Source organism: Nematolebias whitei, chromosome 7 (assembly GCF_014905685.2).
Source record: "Nematolebias whitei isolate Nwh7 chromosome 7, NemWhi1, whole genome shotgun sequence".
NCBI classification, from domain to species: Eukaryota; Metazoa; Chordata; class Actinopteri; order Cyprinodontiformes; family Rivulidae; genus Nematolebias; species Nematolebias whitei.
The window spans coordinates 30,535,000-30,549,999 of record NC_056504.1 but is presented as its reverse complement, the minus strand read 5'-3'; the positions used below and the strand labels follow the sequence as shown (position 1 = coordinate 30,549,999).

The following is a 15,000-nucleotide window of genomic DNA, read 5'->3' as shown; positions in this document are numbered from 1 at the left end:
CTCTACCTCATCTGGGAGGACTCCAAGGTGTTCCCAGACCAACTGCGAGGCATAGTCTCTCCAGTGTGTCCTGGGTCTTCCCCGGGGTCTCCTCCCAGTTGGACATGCCCAAAGCACCTTCCTAGGGAGGCACCCAGGGAGCATCCTTAACAGGTGTCCAACTGGCTCCTCTCGCTGTGAAAAACAGTAACTAAAAGCTGAAAGTGTAGAAAATATACTGACGTAACGATCCTAAATAACAATCCTAATTTTTGTTCAAGGATTTGAAGAGTTCATTCATTTTAGTGAGAAAAAAAGTTTATCATTTAAAAAACTAGAAAAGTTACAATAAATAAAGGTAGTAGTGCTCTAAACGTGCTGTGTTAAAATAGCATGCTGTAGTAGTGAATTCAAAAAACGTACAGAAGAAACGGTGATGTGAATGTTGACTCAGCGTTCACAGGAATATGAACAATATCTGACAAAGATTTTAAACAAAGCAACTGTCAACACTTCTCTTCTTTTACACTACTTATGTGCATCTGTGTATAAAAAATATATAAATACTGTGTATTATAATTTCTATCTTCTAATTATTATAAAAGCAATATGTAAATATGTTAGCAGCAATAGTTGTTACATGTATATTTCTAAATAACTGTGGTTTATAAGAATTACATTTTAAGGCATTGCTTTGGATTTTTGTTGTAATCCCATGACTTTATGGTATTGTTGCTCAAGGTTATCATGCCATCAGAATCTCATACCTGTCCGCGCCTCAGCCCAACATGTGATATATTTTGCAGCAATGTTGGAGCTTCGTGTTTATTTTGTTGACTCATCTGGTGTATCTGGGCCTGTTTATTCTGCAATGTTATTTTGTGTGTTGTGTGGGCCTCTGCTGGGCTTATCTGTGTTGTTCTGTGCTGATCTCACTATGCTCATCCACTACTCTAAGCTGCTTGGGCTCCAGCCACCAGCAAAGATGATCTATCCTACACCCCTCCTTCCCACATCTCTCACTCTGATTCACTAGCTGTTTGTCTTTTGGGCCAACACAGAGGAACATGAAGACACATGGAGGTTTTAGGAGCGGGGGGACGGCATTAGACTGCTACTGATATTGAATACCTGGAGAGAAACAGCTGGAGAAACATGCATGTGCTGCCCTCTAAATGAGAAATACATTGATTTTCAAAAGGTAGAGACAGACTAAATCTAAATCACCCCCAAAAAATTTGAGCTAAAGGTGAAATGTTCCCAGATTATAGCAAGTGATCAATATCAAGGAATGTATTTAAGACCCTTTAAAGGAAGTTTGTATTTGAATTAAAAATAGACACATACTAATGTAACAAAGCAATATAACTTGACTTCAGAGATCATTGTTTAGCTGGTTTAGTTGTCCCAAATTGAAACGTGTAATCTTGGTCATTTTTACCAAGAATTACCACCACGGTGCTGCTTGCTGCTCTTTAGCAGAGCTGATCCTGTTCAATAAAAAGCTGCAGAATTGCTGTCTTAATGGGCTCCCATTCAATTCACAGATCAGAGCCTCATTGTTGTAGGTACATATTGTGTAATTAGTAAATGATTTAATTGTTGTGATCAACAATTGCTCAAGTGAATATAATCGTTGCATATGGGTGAATGGTCAGACGGACTAGAAATGGTCTATGTTTCGTTAATATATTTATCTGCAACATATGAATGCACACATGCTTGGACTCATACTCCATTTAGTTCTTTAAGGCTTCACTAAGACCTTCTGGTGTATGTAAATAAACTGGGAGTGAGGGTTTTCTCTCTGTGGGGTTATAAATTGGGGGACTGCTCAGATGAGGTGGGCTGAGCTTTTTTTATTTTTAAAAATCATCTCATGTGAAGAGCGTTTGTATTTAGTGTTTTTTTTTTTGTAGATTAAAAGTCTGCCATAGCAGGCGACTGGCTCCTTTACTGCAGCTCCACAAACTAATGAGTTCTCCCTGTAGCAAGGGGGTCTAAATTGGGGTTAGTAATTTCAGAGCCTTGGGATTTTGTGGACGATCTCACTAATCTGGGACAAAAATAACATCGCCCCCTAGAGGCCCAAAGTATCCTAGTTAGTTATAGAAACACAAAATGAGAGTGTGGGAGACTCCAAAAGCTCACAATGTTTACTGCTTGGGGAGACATATGAGAAGCTTTTACATCGTAAATTTCTTCAGTGACATCAGGGGCGATTCAAGAATTTGACCTTTAGGGGTGCTTAGTCCCTAGTGCTGCCAATGGTTCTTGGCTTGAACAATATACTGTAGTGGCCATTGATGTCATAATGGTGGGGAGAGAGACACACTGGTAATTTTGAATAAAGTAGATACCATTTCCTGCATTCTGGTGTATTTTAACAGGTTGTTCAACATCTTTGTTTACCTCCATAAGTAAACACTTGATTCAACAACTACTGCTCGACACAGCAAAAAGTAGCGCTAAGCTAGCAGCATGCAACAGACACACTAGCTAAGATGCTACAGATGTAGCCCTCTACTTTACACTGCACGACCTAATAAACACTTTGTACAAATCAGTTTAGTTTTAACTGATCATAACAAACAAAGACTAAACTTATTCAACCAGAAGTTGCAACATCTATCTACATACAAAACACACAAAACAAAGCACAGCTAGCGTTAAGCATTAACATTGAATTTAACCATTAAACATACAACGTTAGGGATGCACGATATTGGATTTTTGGCCGATATCCAATATGCCGATACGTTAAAACTTATTCGGCCAATAACCGATGCCGATATTTTATATACGTTCCTTTGTCAGAACAGAGCCCTCTTATTTAGGCTTATTTGCTACAACAGCTGTAAGAGCTGGTGACGTAACAGCCATATGATATGCATAGCACTTTAACTTATATTAAATGAAAAGTGTTAAATGTTATTTATTAGCATTAGTCACCTGTGATGCTGTCTCACTTGTGGAGGCTTGTTCCAGCTTCCTAGTTGCAGTGTGGGATCCTCTGCACTCCTGTGCATGAAGGACAGACTTTTTAAGTTCAAAGTTTTTGTCTATCCATTGTGCCGTAAGGCTAATCATGCTAACGGGGCTAACACGACGTCCAAATGTCTGTGGTAAAACTCACCCAACAAGTTGTGCCATCGGCTATTAGCTTCTCAATGACGTTGGAAATGACGGCTTGTAACTCGGGTAACGTTACGTCGGAAAAATATATCTGACTGGGGCCAGTGTAGCGAGGCTTGACGTAGCCCATAAATCTTCAGAATCCAACATCCTCACCAACGAAAAATAAAACTTCCACACTGCCAACATTTTGAATTTTCCTCTCCGCCATGAGAACGAGTAGGCGCACGTGATGTCGCGCTGCCGCTGTGACGTCATCACGTTGCGCTACCACTGCAGGCAAAAACGGCGCCTTTTATATCGGCAAGTTATTTTAATGGAATGGCCGATGTCTGATATTAATATTTAACGCTAATGTCGGCCGATACCATGCCGATAATATTGTGCATCCCTATACAATATATTTATGACAGAAAATGGTGGATTTACCTGCAGTTGCCTTTATACAGATGAACATGTGGTACTTCCTGTTTATCACTGTTATATTCAGCTGCTCATGAGGTCGGCCGCAGGGCTGTATCATCTTTTAAATTTTTTCAGACTCAGTTTAGGTTTTGGAAATGGAATAAACTGTATTCCACCCTGTGAATCAGGGCATCAACTAAACTGCTCAGGGGGCCACAGTTACTGAAAGCCAGCAGCTCAGGGGCTGGATGTCCAGCAGTTAAATCATTATGTAAATAAACCAAGTATTACAATGATCTTTTACCTCCCAAGTAAATAAATCAATGTTTTACTTTATTTTGAAGGAGTGCTGAGTTAAAATTTAGGGGTGTTTGATCACCCCCAAACAGAGGCTAAAATTGCAACTGGTGTAAGTTAAAGCATGTTTCATGCAACATTATTGGTGCTTGATACTACAGAGAAAATAAAATCTCAAATACATACAGTTAAGTAAAAAATAAAACATTTAAACACTGATTTAAAAAATATTATTATTGTAATGTTAACAGAAACATAATTAAGTTGTAAAACCAGTTTTGGATATTCTATCTTTTGACAGGAGACACCAGCAAATCTACCAGGATGAGAGAAAGGAAAAAAATAAAAAATATCAATTTATGAACTCGTGAGGGAATGATGACACTGAAATATACTTGCATCTTTCAAAAACAAAATAATTTAATTTCTAAACAAAATCAATTACATTATAGTGCCACTGTTTTAGAAAGTGTATAATTTTCCAGTTTTATAAAATCCGAAAAAAGTAAACTTGGTCTTCATTTTTCCACTTGGAAGAAGAATTATTATGAAAGGTAAACAAAAGCAACATCCTGCACTGGTTCCTAATAAACGACAATGCAAGAGCTGAAACTTGTATGTTTTACAGTGTAAATAAATGCATTTGCACAGCATGCCGTTTGTTTTTCAGACATCAGAGTGAAGCATACCTTCAGATGTCAAACAGCAACACATAGTAAATACTACTGGTGTGTTTGGGGTCAACTAAATATGACAGTTTATCCTTTGCAGGACAGGTTGATTAAAGCACATAATCAGGTTACTAATTAGTCTTTAATCTTTTTTTTTTTTAACTAAACAAAGTTGTCAGTTTTTAGTACATCTGCCACCATCTTCATGAGGACTCACTAGAAGAGGTGTTGTATCTCAATGGGACGTTCTTGGTTAAAAAAAGCAAATAAACTGAATAAAAAAACTATACATTAAAACCAAAGTATGCATGATGGACAAACAACTATCAGGAAAGACAGCAGACAGAAAACCTTCAAATGTCAGAATCAGTGACTTAATGAAATTGAGCCAATTGCTTGTTTAGTTGCTCGTTTTAATTTACTGACAATAAATCCTTTGAATCTCAAAGGTTTTTTTCATCCATGTGGTTGTAATTCTTAAAATAAAATGTTAGCACCCCTGCTGTAACATTTTAAATCAAAGTTTTGTTGTGCAATAGGTATTATTTTTGCCTCTTATTCTTCCAAAGACAGACAAAACACAAATGCACCCTATCCTGTGTGCTGCTGACTTCTAATACTTCTGCTGTTTGTATGTTTTCTTGTAGAAACTGGCGAGGGAGGCTGAGCAGCTTCAGAAGGAGCACGTATGGCAAGATGGTGTGACGGTAAAGTGGGATATTTCTCTTCCTTTTTGTCCCTCCCTTGCTTTTCCTAAAAGACTAATGTAACTTCTCCTCACACAGCCCGTTCCCAACAACCTCCCTTCAGATTAACAATGTATTATTGACAATGTGATCAGCATCACAGAGATTATGTAGAAATTCTTGCAAAAACAATAATAATCTTGTAGCTCCACACATTGTTATAAAACTGCTCATTTTGTTGAATGTTGTTGCATTATCAAAGCCATTTTTTAGGGTTGTTATATAGCCATGCAAATTGAACTTTGCATTCTCTTATAGTTGACCTTTCTAATGTAAATGACCCACTCTTTCAATCTGAGAAGAATTGTATTACTCTGGCTGCATATTGGCTGCCTTTGTGCTCCACTGACTGTCAAAAAGGTGATAAACATTCAAATATTCACACTTAAACACACACACACAGATGAACACATGGCTGATTATTTAAGTGCACCTCGTAGTATTTGACATTTTATTTTCAAAAAGTTACCTTGATAGTGCCTCTAAATAGACATAAACTTTAAAAGACACATGCCTTTACACTCATTTTAGACTAATATATGTATGTATGTAGGTAGATAGATAGGTAGTTAGGTAGGTAGGTAGGTAGGTAGATAGATAGATGATAGATGATAGATGATAGATGATAGATGATAGATAGATAGATAGATAGATAGATAGATAGATAGATAGATAGATACATAGATACATAGATACATAGATACATAGATAGATACATAGATAGATACATAGATAGATAGATAGATACATAGATAGATATGCCTGTGAACCTTGCAAACGATTTTAAATGAGCTCTAGCTTCAATGAGGTCCAAACAAACATCTGCTCTTTGTGTAGATTTAAAATCATCATTGATATATCCAGGACATATAGACCCAGAAAGTTTTGTCCAGGAGCAGAACAGCTGATGCACAGACTAGTCTTCAGTAAATGCTACAAGATCTGCAGGATAAATTTTGACGGGGTTGCCTCGTTGCACAGTAATTGTGTTATAAAGTGTTTTCTCAAAAACAAACAAAAAAAGCAATACTACAGTATTCTGTTCACTATAAAAGCTAGAAATGAGTATATCAAGAAACAATTTTTCTTACCAGGTGGAATAAAGATCTATGGCTGGAGTAACAAACATGATCATCTTTCAAGCAGAAGATCATCTTGCAGTCCTGCACAGCTTGGCAACGTTCATTTAACTTAAATTCAGTTTCCTATCAAAGTGTGTATGAAGACAAGTGATACAACCCATTCCACGTTTAAAATGAGCGTAAAGCGGACCTGTTATCAAGGGATGATTCATGGTAATGGCTCAAAAATAAGAAATGGAAGGTTGTATCAAAGTCCAGGTTGGAATCCTTTCAGGAAGTTGTGGGAAGATTCAAAGCAGTGTAAGGAAATTCTTCATCTTGCAAGTGAAAGAAATGTTTAAAGAAAAATGGCCAAAAAACATCAGCTCAGCATCATCATTTGTGGTTACTTATGAAACCAGTAAGCTAAGGGTACACCCAATTTCCCTTCTGAGAACCACTTCTAATATATTTTTGCAGAATCGAATTTTTTTTTTTAGTTTTGTCAGTTTACAGCTGCATGTGGGTGAAGTTTTACAAACAGAGTGTTTGTCTCATGCAGAAAAGTCAACAATTGACACTGATCTATTAAATGTGTATATACATATAAATGCTGCATTTATATACATTCGACACACTTTCCCTGCTGCGAACTACTCTGTCTCCAGGGAGACGAGCTCACTGTCATGCTACACTTCCCACAAATGGATTTTTAACCTCATGCCTCCTGGGGGATATTTGAGAAAAGGCTTTAACTGATTTAAAGCAAATAATTATAAGCACTACTTCTCTGCAAAGTCCGTTTTTATTCATGGCTGCTTACACTCTGGAGTTGTAGTCTTGTGGTGTCTGGGCTGCTTCTCCCTCTCACTCACCTTGCGGGTTTGAGGGAGGGAGACGCCGTGTGCCTGTCCCTTCATTTTAGGCCTGAAGGGGTTTGATGCCTGCCTCTCTGTGCCCGGCTCCAGTGCACCTCAATCGGATGTGTAGCCATGCAGGAAGTGGAGCCGGGGTCACAGTCCTCAAACACAGCGCACCTGTTCATAAGTAGCTGCATCCAATACTGCATCAGTAGCTCCTCAAGTGGAAAAGGCAGAACTCTCTTTAATCCACCCCTCCCTCACCACAACCTTTTTCACCCTTTTCTGCTTCATCCTTTCCTCTCTTATTCATCTAGGTTTTTTTTCCCTACCTCTCCTTGGCTTTGTAGTCATCCTCCCTCATATACCCTCTTCTTATCTGTACGTGTGTTTAATCAGGCATGAAAACAGTTGGAATATACCATATTGTCACAAATACTGCAAATGAATCCCAATGGTGCTTCTCGATTAATAATGTATTGAGCTGATTTCATTTGCCTTTATAATTAGGCCAGGTAATGAATCTCAGCAGGGACAATGATGAACCTATTAAAAAAATGATCACAAAAAGGTGGTAGTTTGTGGTGAGGGGAGAATTTGGTGGGGTGGTAAGATATGCTGCATCCTTGCTGCATCCTTGCAAGATGATCCCCCCCCTCCCCCCCCATTTGTAGATTTTGTGCTTTTATAATTTCTCTTTGGCTGAACACTCTGCTGACTGACACTCTAATTAGATTAGGGCTCTGTGCTCTTTGAGCATATTAGGAGAAAATGTGTTGCATCTTAAACTAACGGGTGGAGAAGCCTGTCAAATGGAGAGAAAAGATGTTTGTGTGCATGAGAGATTGTGTCTTTATTTAACATTTTGTGTGTTTGTATACGTTTAGGCAAGACCTGGAAAAACTTTTTCCTGTGACTTTCAGCAATCAGGTATTTAATGGTATGCGTTTATTAATGACAGGTTTTAGACCTGGCCCGGCCCATCTGCTCAACCGGCCAAACTCGTGACATCATCTACGCTCAATGACACGCCTGTTCCTCATAGCGGCTGCTGTCGCAGCTGTTACCGTAGCAATGGGAGGATCTCACTCTTTCTCCCTCGTTTTTTTTTTTTTTTTCTTACTCACGCACACATCGAGGAGTCATCTGGGTGTAACTGCAGAGCCTCTGTCTAACCATGCTGCCTGCTGGACGTTATGGATGGCAAAATGTTGATCGTAACTGTTGAGATGGTCGTTCAGGGTTTTAAATCCATTGGAATGAAATGGTGTGTGAAATAGACATTAAAGTGTTAGACTGTCGCCTATTTCTCAAGGTCAGGTGTCCATCCCTCTGTGATACTTGACTATTGATTTGGCAGCAGAGCTGTCCTAAGTAGGCACAGTGGATTCAGTGCTGCTTTACAACAGGGACGAAAAAGAAAAGACTAACTTAGAGTCAAATGTATTTTCTTTCATTCTTTTAACTAAATATTAGCACAGCTGAGTGCTATCTATGGAAAAATACTCACACGCAACTTACCAGTATTTGTTTTTTCTCCTCAATGCCTTGAAATTTTTCTAGGTCCTGCAGCATTGACCACTGCTTAATTCTCCTAAAATTTGTGGATGTCATTTATGTTAAATGTTTTCCTGGAAGTTCTCTGGGTGATGGGGTTAAAAAGGGTGTTAAAAATTCAGCAACCTTTTAACATTTTCTCCCAGAGTGCTCCCTTATTGTTAGTGGATTGCAAAGTAGATACTTTTTTAAATACTGTATTTCTTGAGTATTTATCCATTTTCATCGACCCAACTTGTTGATAAATGTATTAAATAGCTGCATTCCCCTGAATACTCTCACACAGAGTCATATATAAACAAGTTCACTGCTTTCAGAAAATTAATAAATAAATCACAGTGCATTTGATCACAGACTCAAATCAAATGGACCCACTATTTTTGAAAACTTGGAAATTGGTAACGAATAACCAAAGTTCTGTAACTTTGCAAACAAGCATCTGTTTGACTGATGCTTTCAAGCAATCTTCCTTGAACATTGGTCTAAAATCATAGAATGTAAAATATCTGCTTTTATGTAGTCATGTCAAGTCAATCAAACACCCACAACATCTGCTGATGACATTTCAAGAAACCCAGGATGTTTCAGGTCCGCAGTGTGTTGGTTCGAAAGGGAGAAGACATAGACGACATTCGACTGGTAGTTATAGTTTATTGGATAGTTTTAGTAGACAATGAATGCTAAAAATATGTTTGTAGTACTAAGATAAAGCAAATTCGAAGTTATGCTACTTTAGCTGTGTATACTTGAAGTTTTTTTCTAAATATTAACAGTTAAAACTTATTTTAGCTACCTTCAAAATCAGCGACTGTATAGGTTTAAATATGTATGTGAATATTTGTTCGTAAAACATTCAAAAACATTTAGGGTTTCAAGAAATATTTGTTGATCCCAAGAAAGGCAAAAAAATTAATTTGGCTTTTTTTTTCATCAAGGCATTTGCATATTTGTACATGCAGAAGATACTAACAGAAACATTTTATTCTGTCATTATAATCAACAATATTATAGCAGTGACAATATTATCAGCCTCTTTCCTCCCATCATAGAGGTTCTGATGATGACTACTGTCACGTAGACGAAGAGGCGTTGACATGAAGTGTAACGCATTGGAACCAAGACACGAGATTGGATTGGATGAAAGACAGGACGGAGATTGTGGAGATTGGAGGTAGACATGTGCTTTCATTCAGATTGTGATGTGGCAGCTGCTGTACGTTGGAAATGCATTAGTGCTAATAGCTGCGCCATTAGGAGAGAGAGGGGCACTCTGTTGATGGGCTGCCATAATGAAACCAGGGGAAAAGGGAAGAGGGTGAGGCAGACAGAGCCACAGACAGGGAGGGAGAAAGCAAGCAAGTGAGTGAGGGAAGAAGGTATAAGAGATGGAGAAAAAGGAAAACAGAGATGGAGCCATCTTCCAGGCCATTTACTGCAATCATCACTCTCTAATCAATCAAGCCTTTCATCATAGAACAACACAGTCTTCCTTTTTCTTTCTCTTCTTCTTCTCTCATTTCTCCTCATCACTGCTCGACTACCTGCTTTCACATAACACTGTAGTATTCATATAGCTTCCTTTGACTCAACAGTGCCCTGGTACTAAAACACTTACAAATTATATTCAACAGTGCAAGACTGTAGCCTGCAGTAATCATTTGGGTATTCTTTAAACTAGATATCTGCAGATGTTCTTCTATTGCAAAGAAAACCAAATCAATAGAGGATGCATTTTGCAAGTTTGCCAGCTGCTGTTTCTGCCTTGAAGTCACAATAGATTCCCTAAGAGGTGGAGCATGACCTAAAGTGCTACAAGCGAGAGTTGCAAGGGTTTTTTCACTTGTCCAAGTTCGGCTCCTGTCATAATGCCTCTATTTGACATAATTGGCCCTTCAAAGAAAATGAGTGAGAATTATTGTGGCAACTCTCAGCCCACCCCTCAAGGCTGCCTGCTCCATTATCCACAGAATTCATTAATCTTATGGAGGCTGCCTTGGACAGATTCAAATTCAGATTTTGTTAAAATAGACAGAAATGAAGGGGATGTCACACACACTCACCCTGTGCTCTCTACATAGTAGTTTCTTTGTTTGCTGTCTTAAAATGTTTCCCCAACTCAGTTACTGTAACAACTAAACTTTAAAGTGAATAGCCATTTGTTTTTTGGACACAGGCACATATTAGTACATCTTGTTGCAAAATTAAAAAATTGTATCCCAGATATGACTATAAGTCGAGAGAAGTATTATACTGTAAGATAAATGTTTACAATTGGATAGTGCCATAAAAAGCGACAAATATTTTTATAACTGAAAGTGTGAGAGTGAAAGAGTGAAATATTTCAAGCCTTAATTTCGTATAATTTTGATGTCTTACAAATGTCACAAAAGGCTGGTGCTGGTGAACCCAATGGTGCAGGCAGGCAGGCAAGGACTCATTCATTAATTCATTCTTTCAACCTTTATTTATACAGATTAATCCCATTGAGCCTCGGGGACTCATTTACAAGAGAGACTCTAGATGGATATACTGTATAAAAGCAAAGGATTTATTAACAAAACAAAAGAGCTGACAGGGCAGCAAAACAAACATAGAATGATCAGGAGGTACTCATGATACAGACAGGTCATCACCAGTGAACAGAAGACAATGACAGGACAAGGAGTGCGACAAACACACAGGCTAGTAAAGCAAACACCAATTGGACAAAGTGAAGACACCTGTGAGTAATCACAGATGCCAACGACAGAGACTGAGGACGCAAGACATAAACACGACACAAGATGGAGCTTGATACTAAAGAAACACAAACCCTATAAAGATAGAAACATAGAAGCAGGGGGATGCAGACATAAACATAGACAAGATGGGGCTAGACCAAAATTCAGTGTCTCAGAAAATTAAAATGTAGTGCAGAGGTTCAATATTGTAAACTCCTGGTGTCTCACCCTAATCAGCTCATTAACTCCTGGACATGAGCTACAAATGTCTCATTCCTTAAGTCCAACCACGCCTGAACCATCAGAAGCATCTTACCCGGCTGAGGAGACAAAAAACTGGTCTGTTGCTCAGTGATCCAATGTCCTCTTTTTAGATGAAAGTAAATGTTAATGTAATTTGGAAATCAAGGTCCCAGAGTCTGAAGGAAGAATGGAAAGGTCCAGAATCCACGTTGCTTGAAGTCCAGAGTGAAGTTTCCACAGTCAGTGATGATTTGGGTCCATTTCCTCTGCTGGTGTTGGTCCACAGTCAGCACAGCATCTACCAGGACATTTTAGAGACGTCATGCTTCCTTCTGCAGATGAGCTTTAGGGAGATGCTGATTTTATTTTCCAGCAGGACTTGTCTCCTGCCCACACTGCCAAAGGTACCAAAAGCTGGCTGTGAAATGTTCTAATTTTTTGAGACACTGAATTTTGTTTTGTCATAATTTGTAAGCCATAATTATCAAAATTACAAGAAACAAAGGCTTGAAATATTTCACTCCATGTGCAATGAATCTATATATATATATGAGTTTCACTTTCTGAAATGATTGACAAAGAAAATTGAACTTTTTCACAATATTCAAATTTTTTAAATGCACCTGTAGTTTTAGAGGGAAATGAGAATGGCTCAAAATTGAAGTTAGCAAATCAAAGATTAGCATTTTCAAAACAGTTTCTTGTAAACGGTATGTACCGTAGTGCATTTTTAATTGAAGTATTTTTGCCAACCATTTTGTATCAACTAAAATTCACCAAGGTATTTCCTGCAGGGACTTATATGGAATGGATTGAAAATAGTGCTGCAAGTCCTTTTTAAATGTGTATTTTAAACATAGATAAAAAGAGGCACATTGTGTTATCTCAAATAATCATCACTTTTTTTGTTGCAAGCATTTTTTTTGGGGGGGGGGGGGGGGGGTTGAGCTTAGTAATGGAAGTATAACGTTATCGCTGAACCTTGAACCAAGGAACAGACTTCCATCTGCTCACTGCTGAAAAAGAGGGTAAATAAAGAGAGGCTATGTGGAAAATGATTCCAGCAGTATTACATTTAAACACATTTGAAATAGAGTTTATTCCCTATAAAATATTGAATGAAACTGAAACCGAACTGACCCGCAGATTTACAGAAATCAAACATTTGTTTATAGTAAATCTGGAAAAGCGCTACAAAAGTCATATAATTTTCACTGTAAATATTCAAGTTTCACTGCAGCTTCTTTCCTTCCTTTAATTCATTAACTTCAACACTGGCCACAGCTTTGATTAGGCTTTTGGTTGTTGTGGTAACCCAACAGTTCAGGCATTTCAGTAAGGGTGCATTCACACCAGCCCTGTTTAGTCCGCTTTAATTGAACTCTAGCTCGTTTTCCTAGAAAGTCCGGTTCGTTTATGGAGGTGTGAACACGCCATCGAACTCTGTCACGGAACAAAAAGGCGAACTCTGGCCCGGGCTGAAACCTAGGTCTCGGTCCGGTAGAAGCAAACTCCAGCGCGGTTCGAGTAGTGTGAATGTAAACAGACCGGGCCCCGCTCCGCAGGACAAACAAACACGCATTTCTCTGACCTTATATGGAGCCGTCAGCTGCCTTGTGTGAAAAACAATATTCTCCATGGTCTTCGGTCTCATCTTCTGCTCATGCTAAGTCCATTTTTGAAAAATGACAAAATATAACTCCTAAAACTGCTAAAACTTGATGCCACTTCGTTTTTATTTTTATTTACAGAAGAAGAAGAAGACGGGTCTTCAGAGGTTTTGTGTCAATTCTTTCAGTAGTTCTTAGTGCAGCGCCCCCACAGGTGAGCGGGGGAACAGGTTGGTTCAACAGGTTGGCTCGACTGCACAGTGCAGTGTGAATGCAAACGCACCAGCTCAAATGTAAACAAAAGGTCATGAATATTGGTCCCGAACCGAACCGAGTCTACCGGACTATCTGGTGTGAAAACGACCTGTAAGCTGCTGCACTCTGTTTAAGTGGTGCTCAAAATGTGGAATTATCTTTTAGTTTTGCTCTGATTTTTTTATTTTATTTATTTTTTTATTTTTGCTACAACACTTGCACTTTTGTGGCTTTTTTCTGCACAATCCCTATGTTTCACTACAGTTTGAAGAACCTCTTGAACAAACCCCCTGCTGTTCTGTACTTGAGCAAAGGTGCATTACAGAGTTGGAGAAACTGTTTGTAAGAAGCATTAAACTAAAGAATTAGTTGATGAGGACTGGTGAGATGAAAAATAGGACAGAGAATAAAAGTTCAGGTGCATCAATAAGCCTCCTGTCAAGAGAAGTTCTGTCGACTGTGACATGGTCTGCTTTCTCGGAGGGACTGTTTAAAATGTGGGCCCCATGTCTAAATCCCACTGATCGATCCCACAGCCTCACAGGAGATGGGAATCAATAGTCAGAGAAATCCAGCGAGCCATGTTGCAGACGTTGATTTTCCCATTTCACCACATGGTCAGCACCCATGAAATGTCATTTTAAAGGGTAAACCTGCTTCTTCTCTGACCCTCCAGTCAGAGTAGAATCATACAACAGGTAAATATGGACCCAAGTGCACTTTTAATGTCCTTTTGTATCAGACATTTTTTTTAATCTAAATTTATTGATATTTTGTCATTCCATTTTAAATATTTTGTCACAGCTTGTAAAGAAATCAGACCCAGTAATGCAGACCAACACGAGGAGCTCAAATATTAAAATATTTAATATTCACAAAGAAGAATACAAAACTAAAAGCAAAAGGTTTAAAACAACAAAACTCAATCAGCCACAGAGGAGGACCAGACATGGCATGAAGCACAAAGATCAACTGCAGAAAAGTGAAAACGGAGAGAATGTGCGGACTGGGGCTTTTGTAGGAATTGGAGCCAAGTGACTTAATGATAACAGAGGACATGGCAGGACTAAGGTGCAGAGACTGGCAGAAGAAAAAAGATACTAAACGGTATAAGAATAATGGAGAAAATAAAAATACAAAAAGTAAATGCCACAAAAAATAAGAGATGTAAACCTAAAAAGGGTAAACACAAAAAGCTACTAATAAACAATTTTAAACACAGATACTGACATATATTATAATTATCTAGAGAAAAAACAAGTCAACAACAAAGTTGTTCAACCATTTTATTTAATTTAAATTCAAGCTGATGTAAAAAAAAAATACAAGAACTCAGAACAGAGTCTGAAACAAAGATGTTTTATTCTGCATCTTGAACATTTGTTGTATTTTTGAACAATCTGACAAACATGTTTACTTTACATATACATACACACACACACACACACACAAACACACACA

At 38.3% G+C, this 15,000-nt stretch overlaps 1 protein-coding gene across 1 annotated transcript in view; it reads left to right on the top strand.

The window, feature by feature from the left end:
• The window catches only part of cacna2d2a (calcium channel, voltage-dependent, alpha 2/delta subunit 2a), a 259,238-nt gene that overhangs the window by 137,734 nt on the left and 106,504 nt on the right, over positions 1–15,000 (top strand). Inside the window, exon 4 of the mRNA XM_037678732.1 lies at positions 5,135–5,194. Coding sequence (XP_037534660.1) covers positions 5,135–5,194 — 60 coding nt within the window. The remainder of the gene's footprint in view (positions 1–5,134; positions 5,195–15,000) is intronic.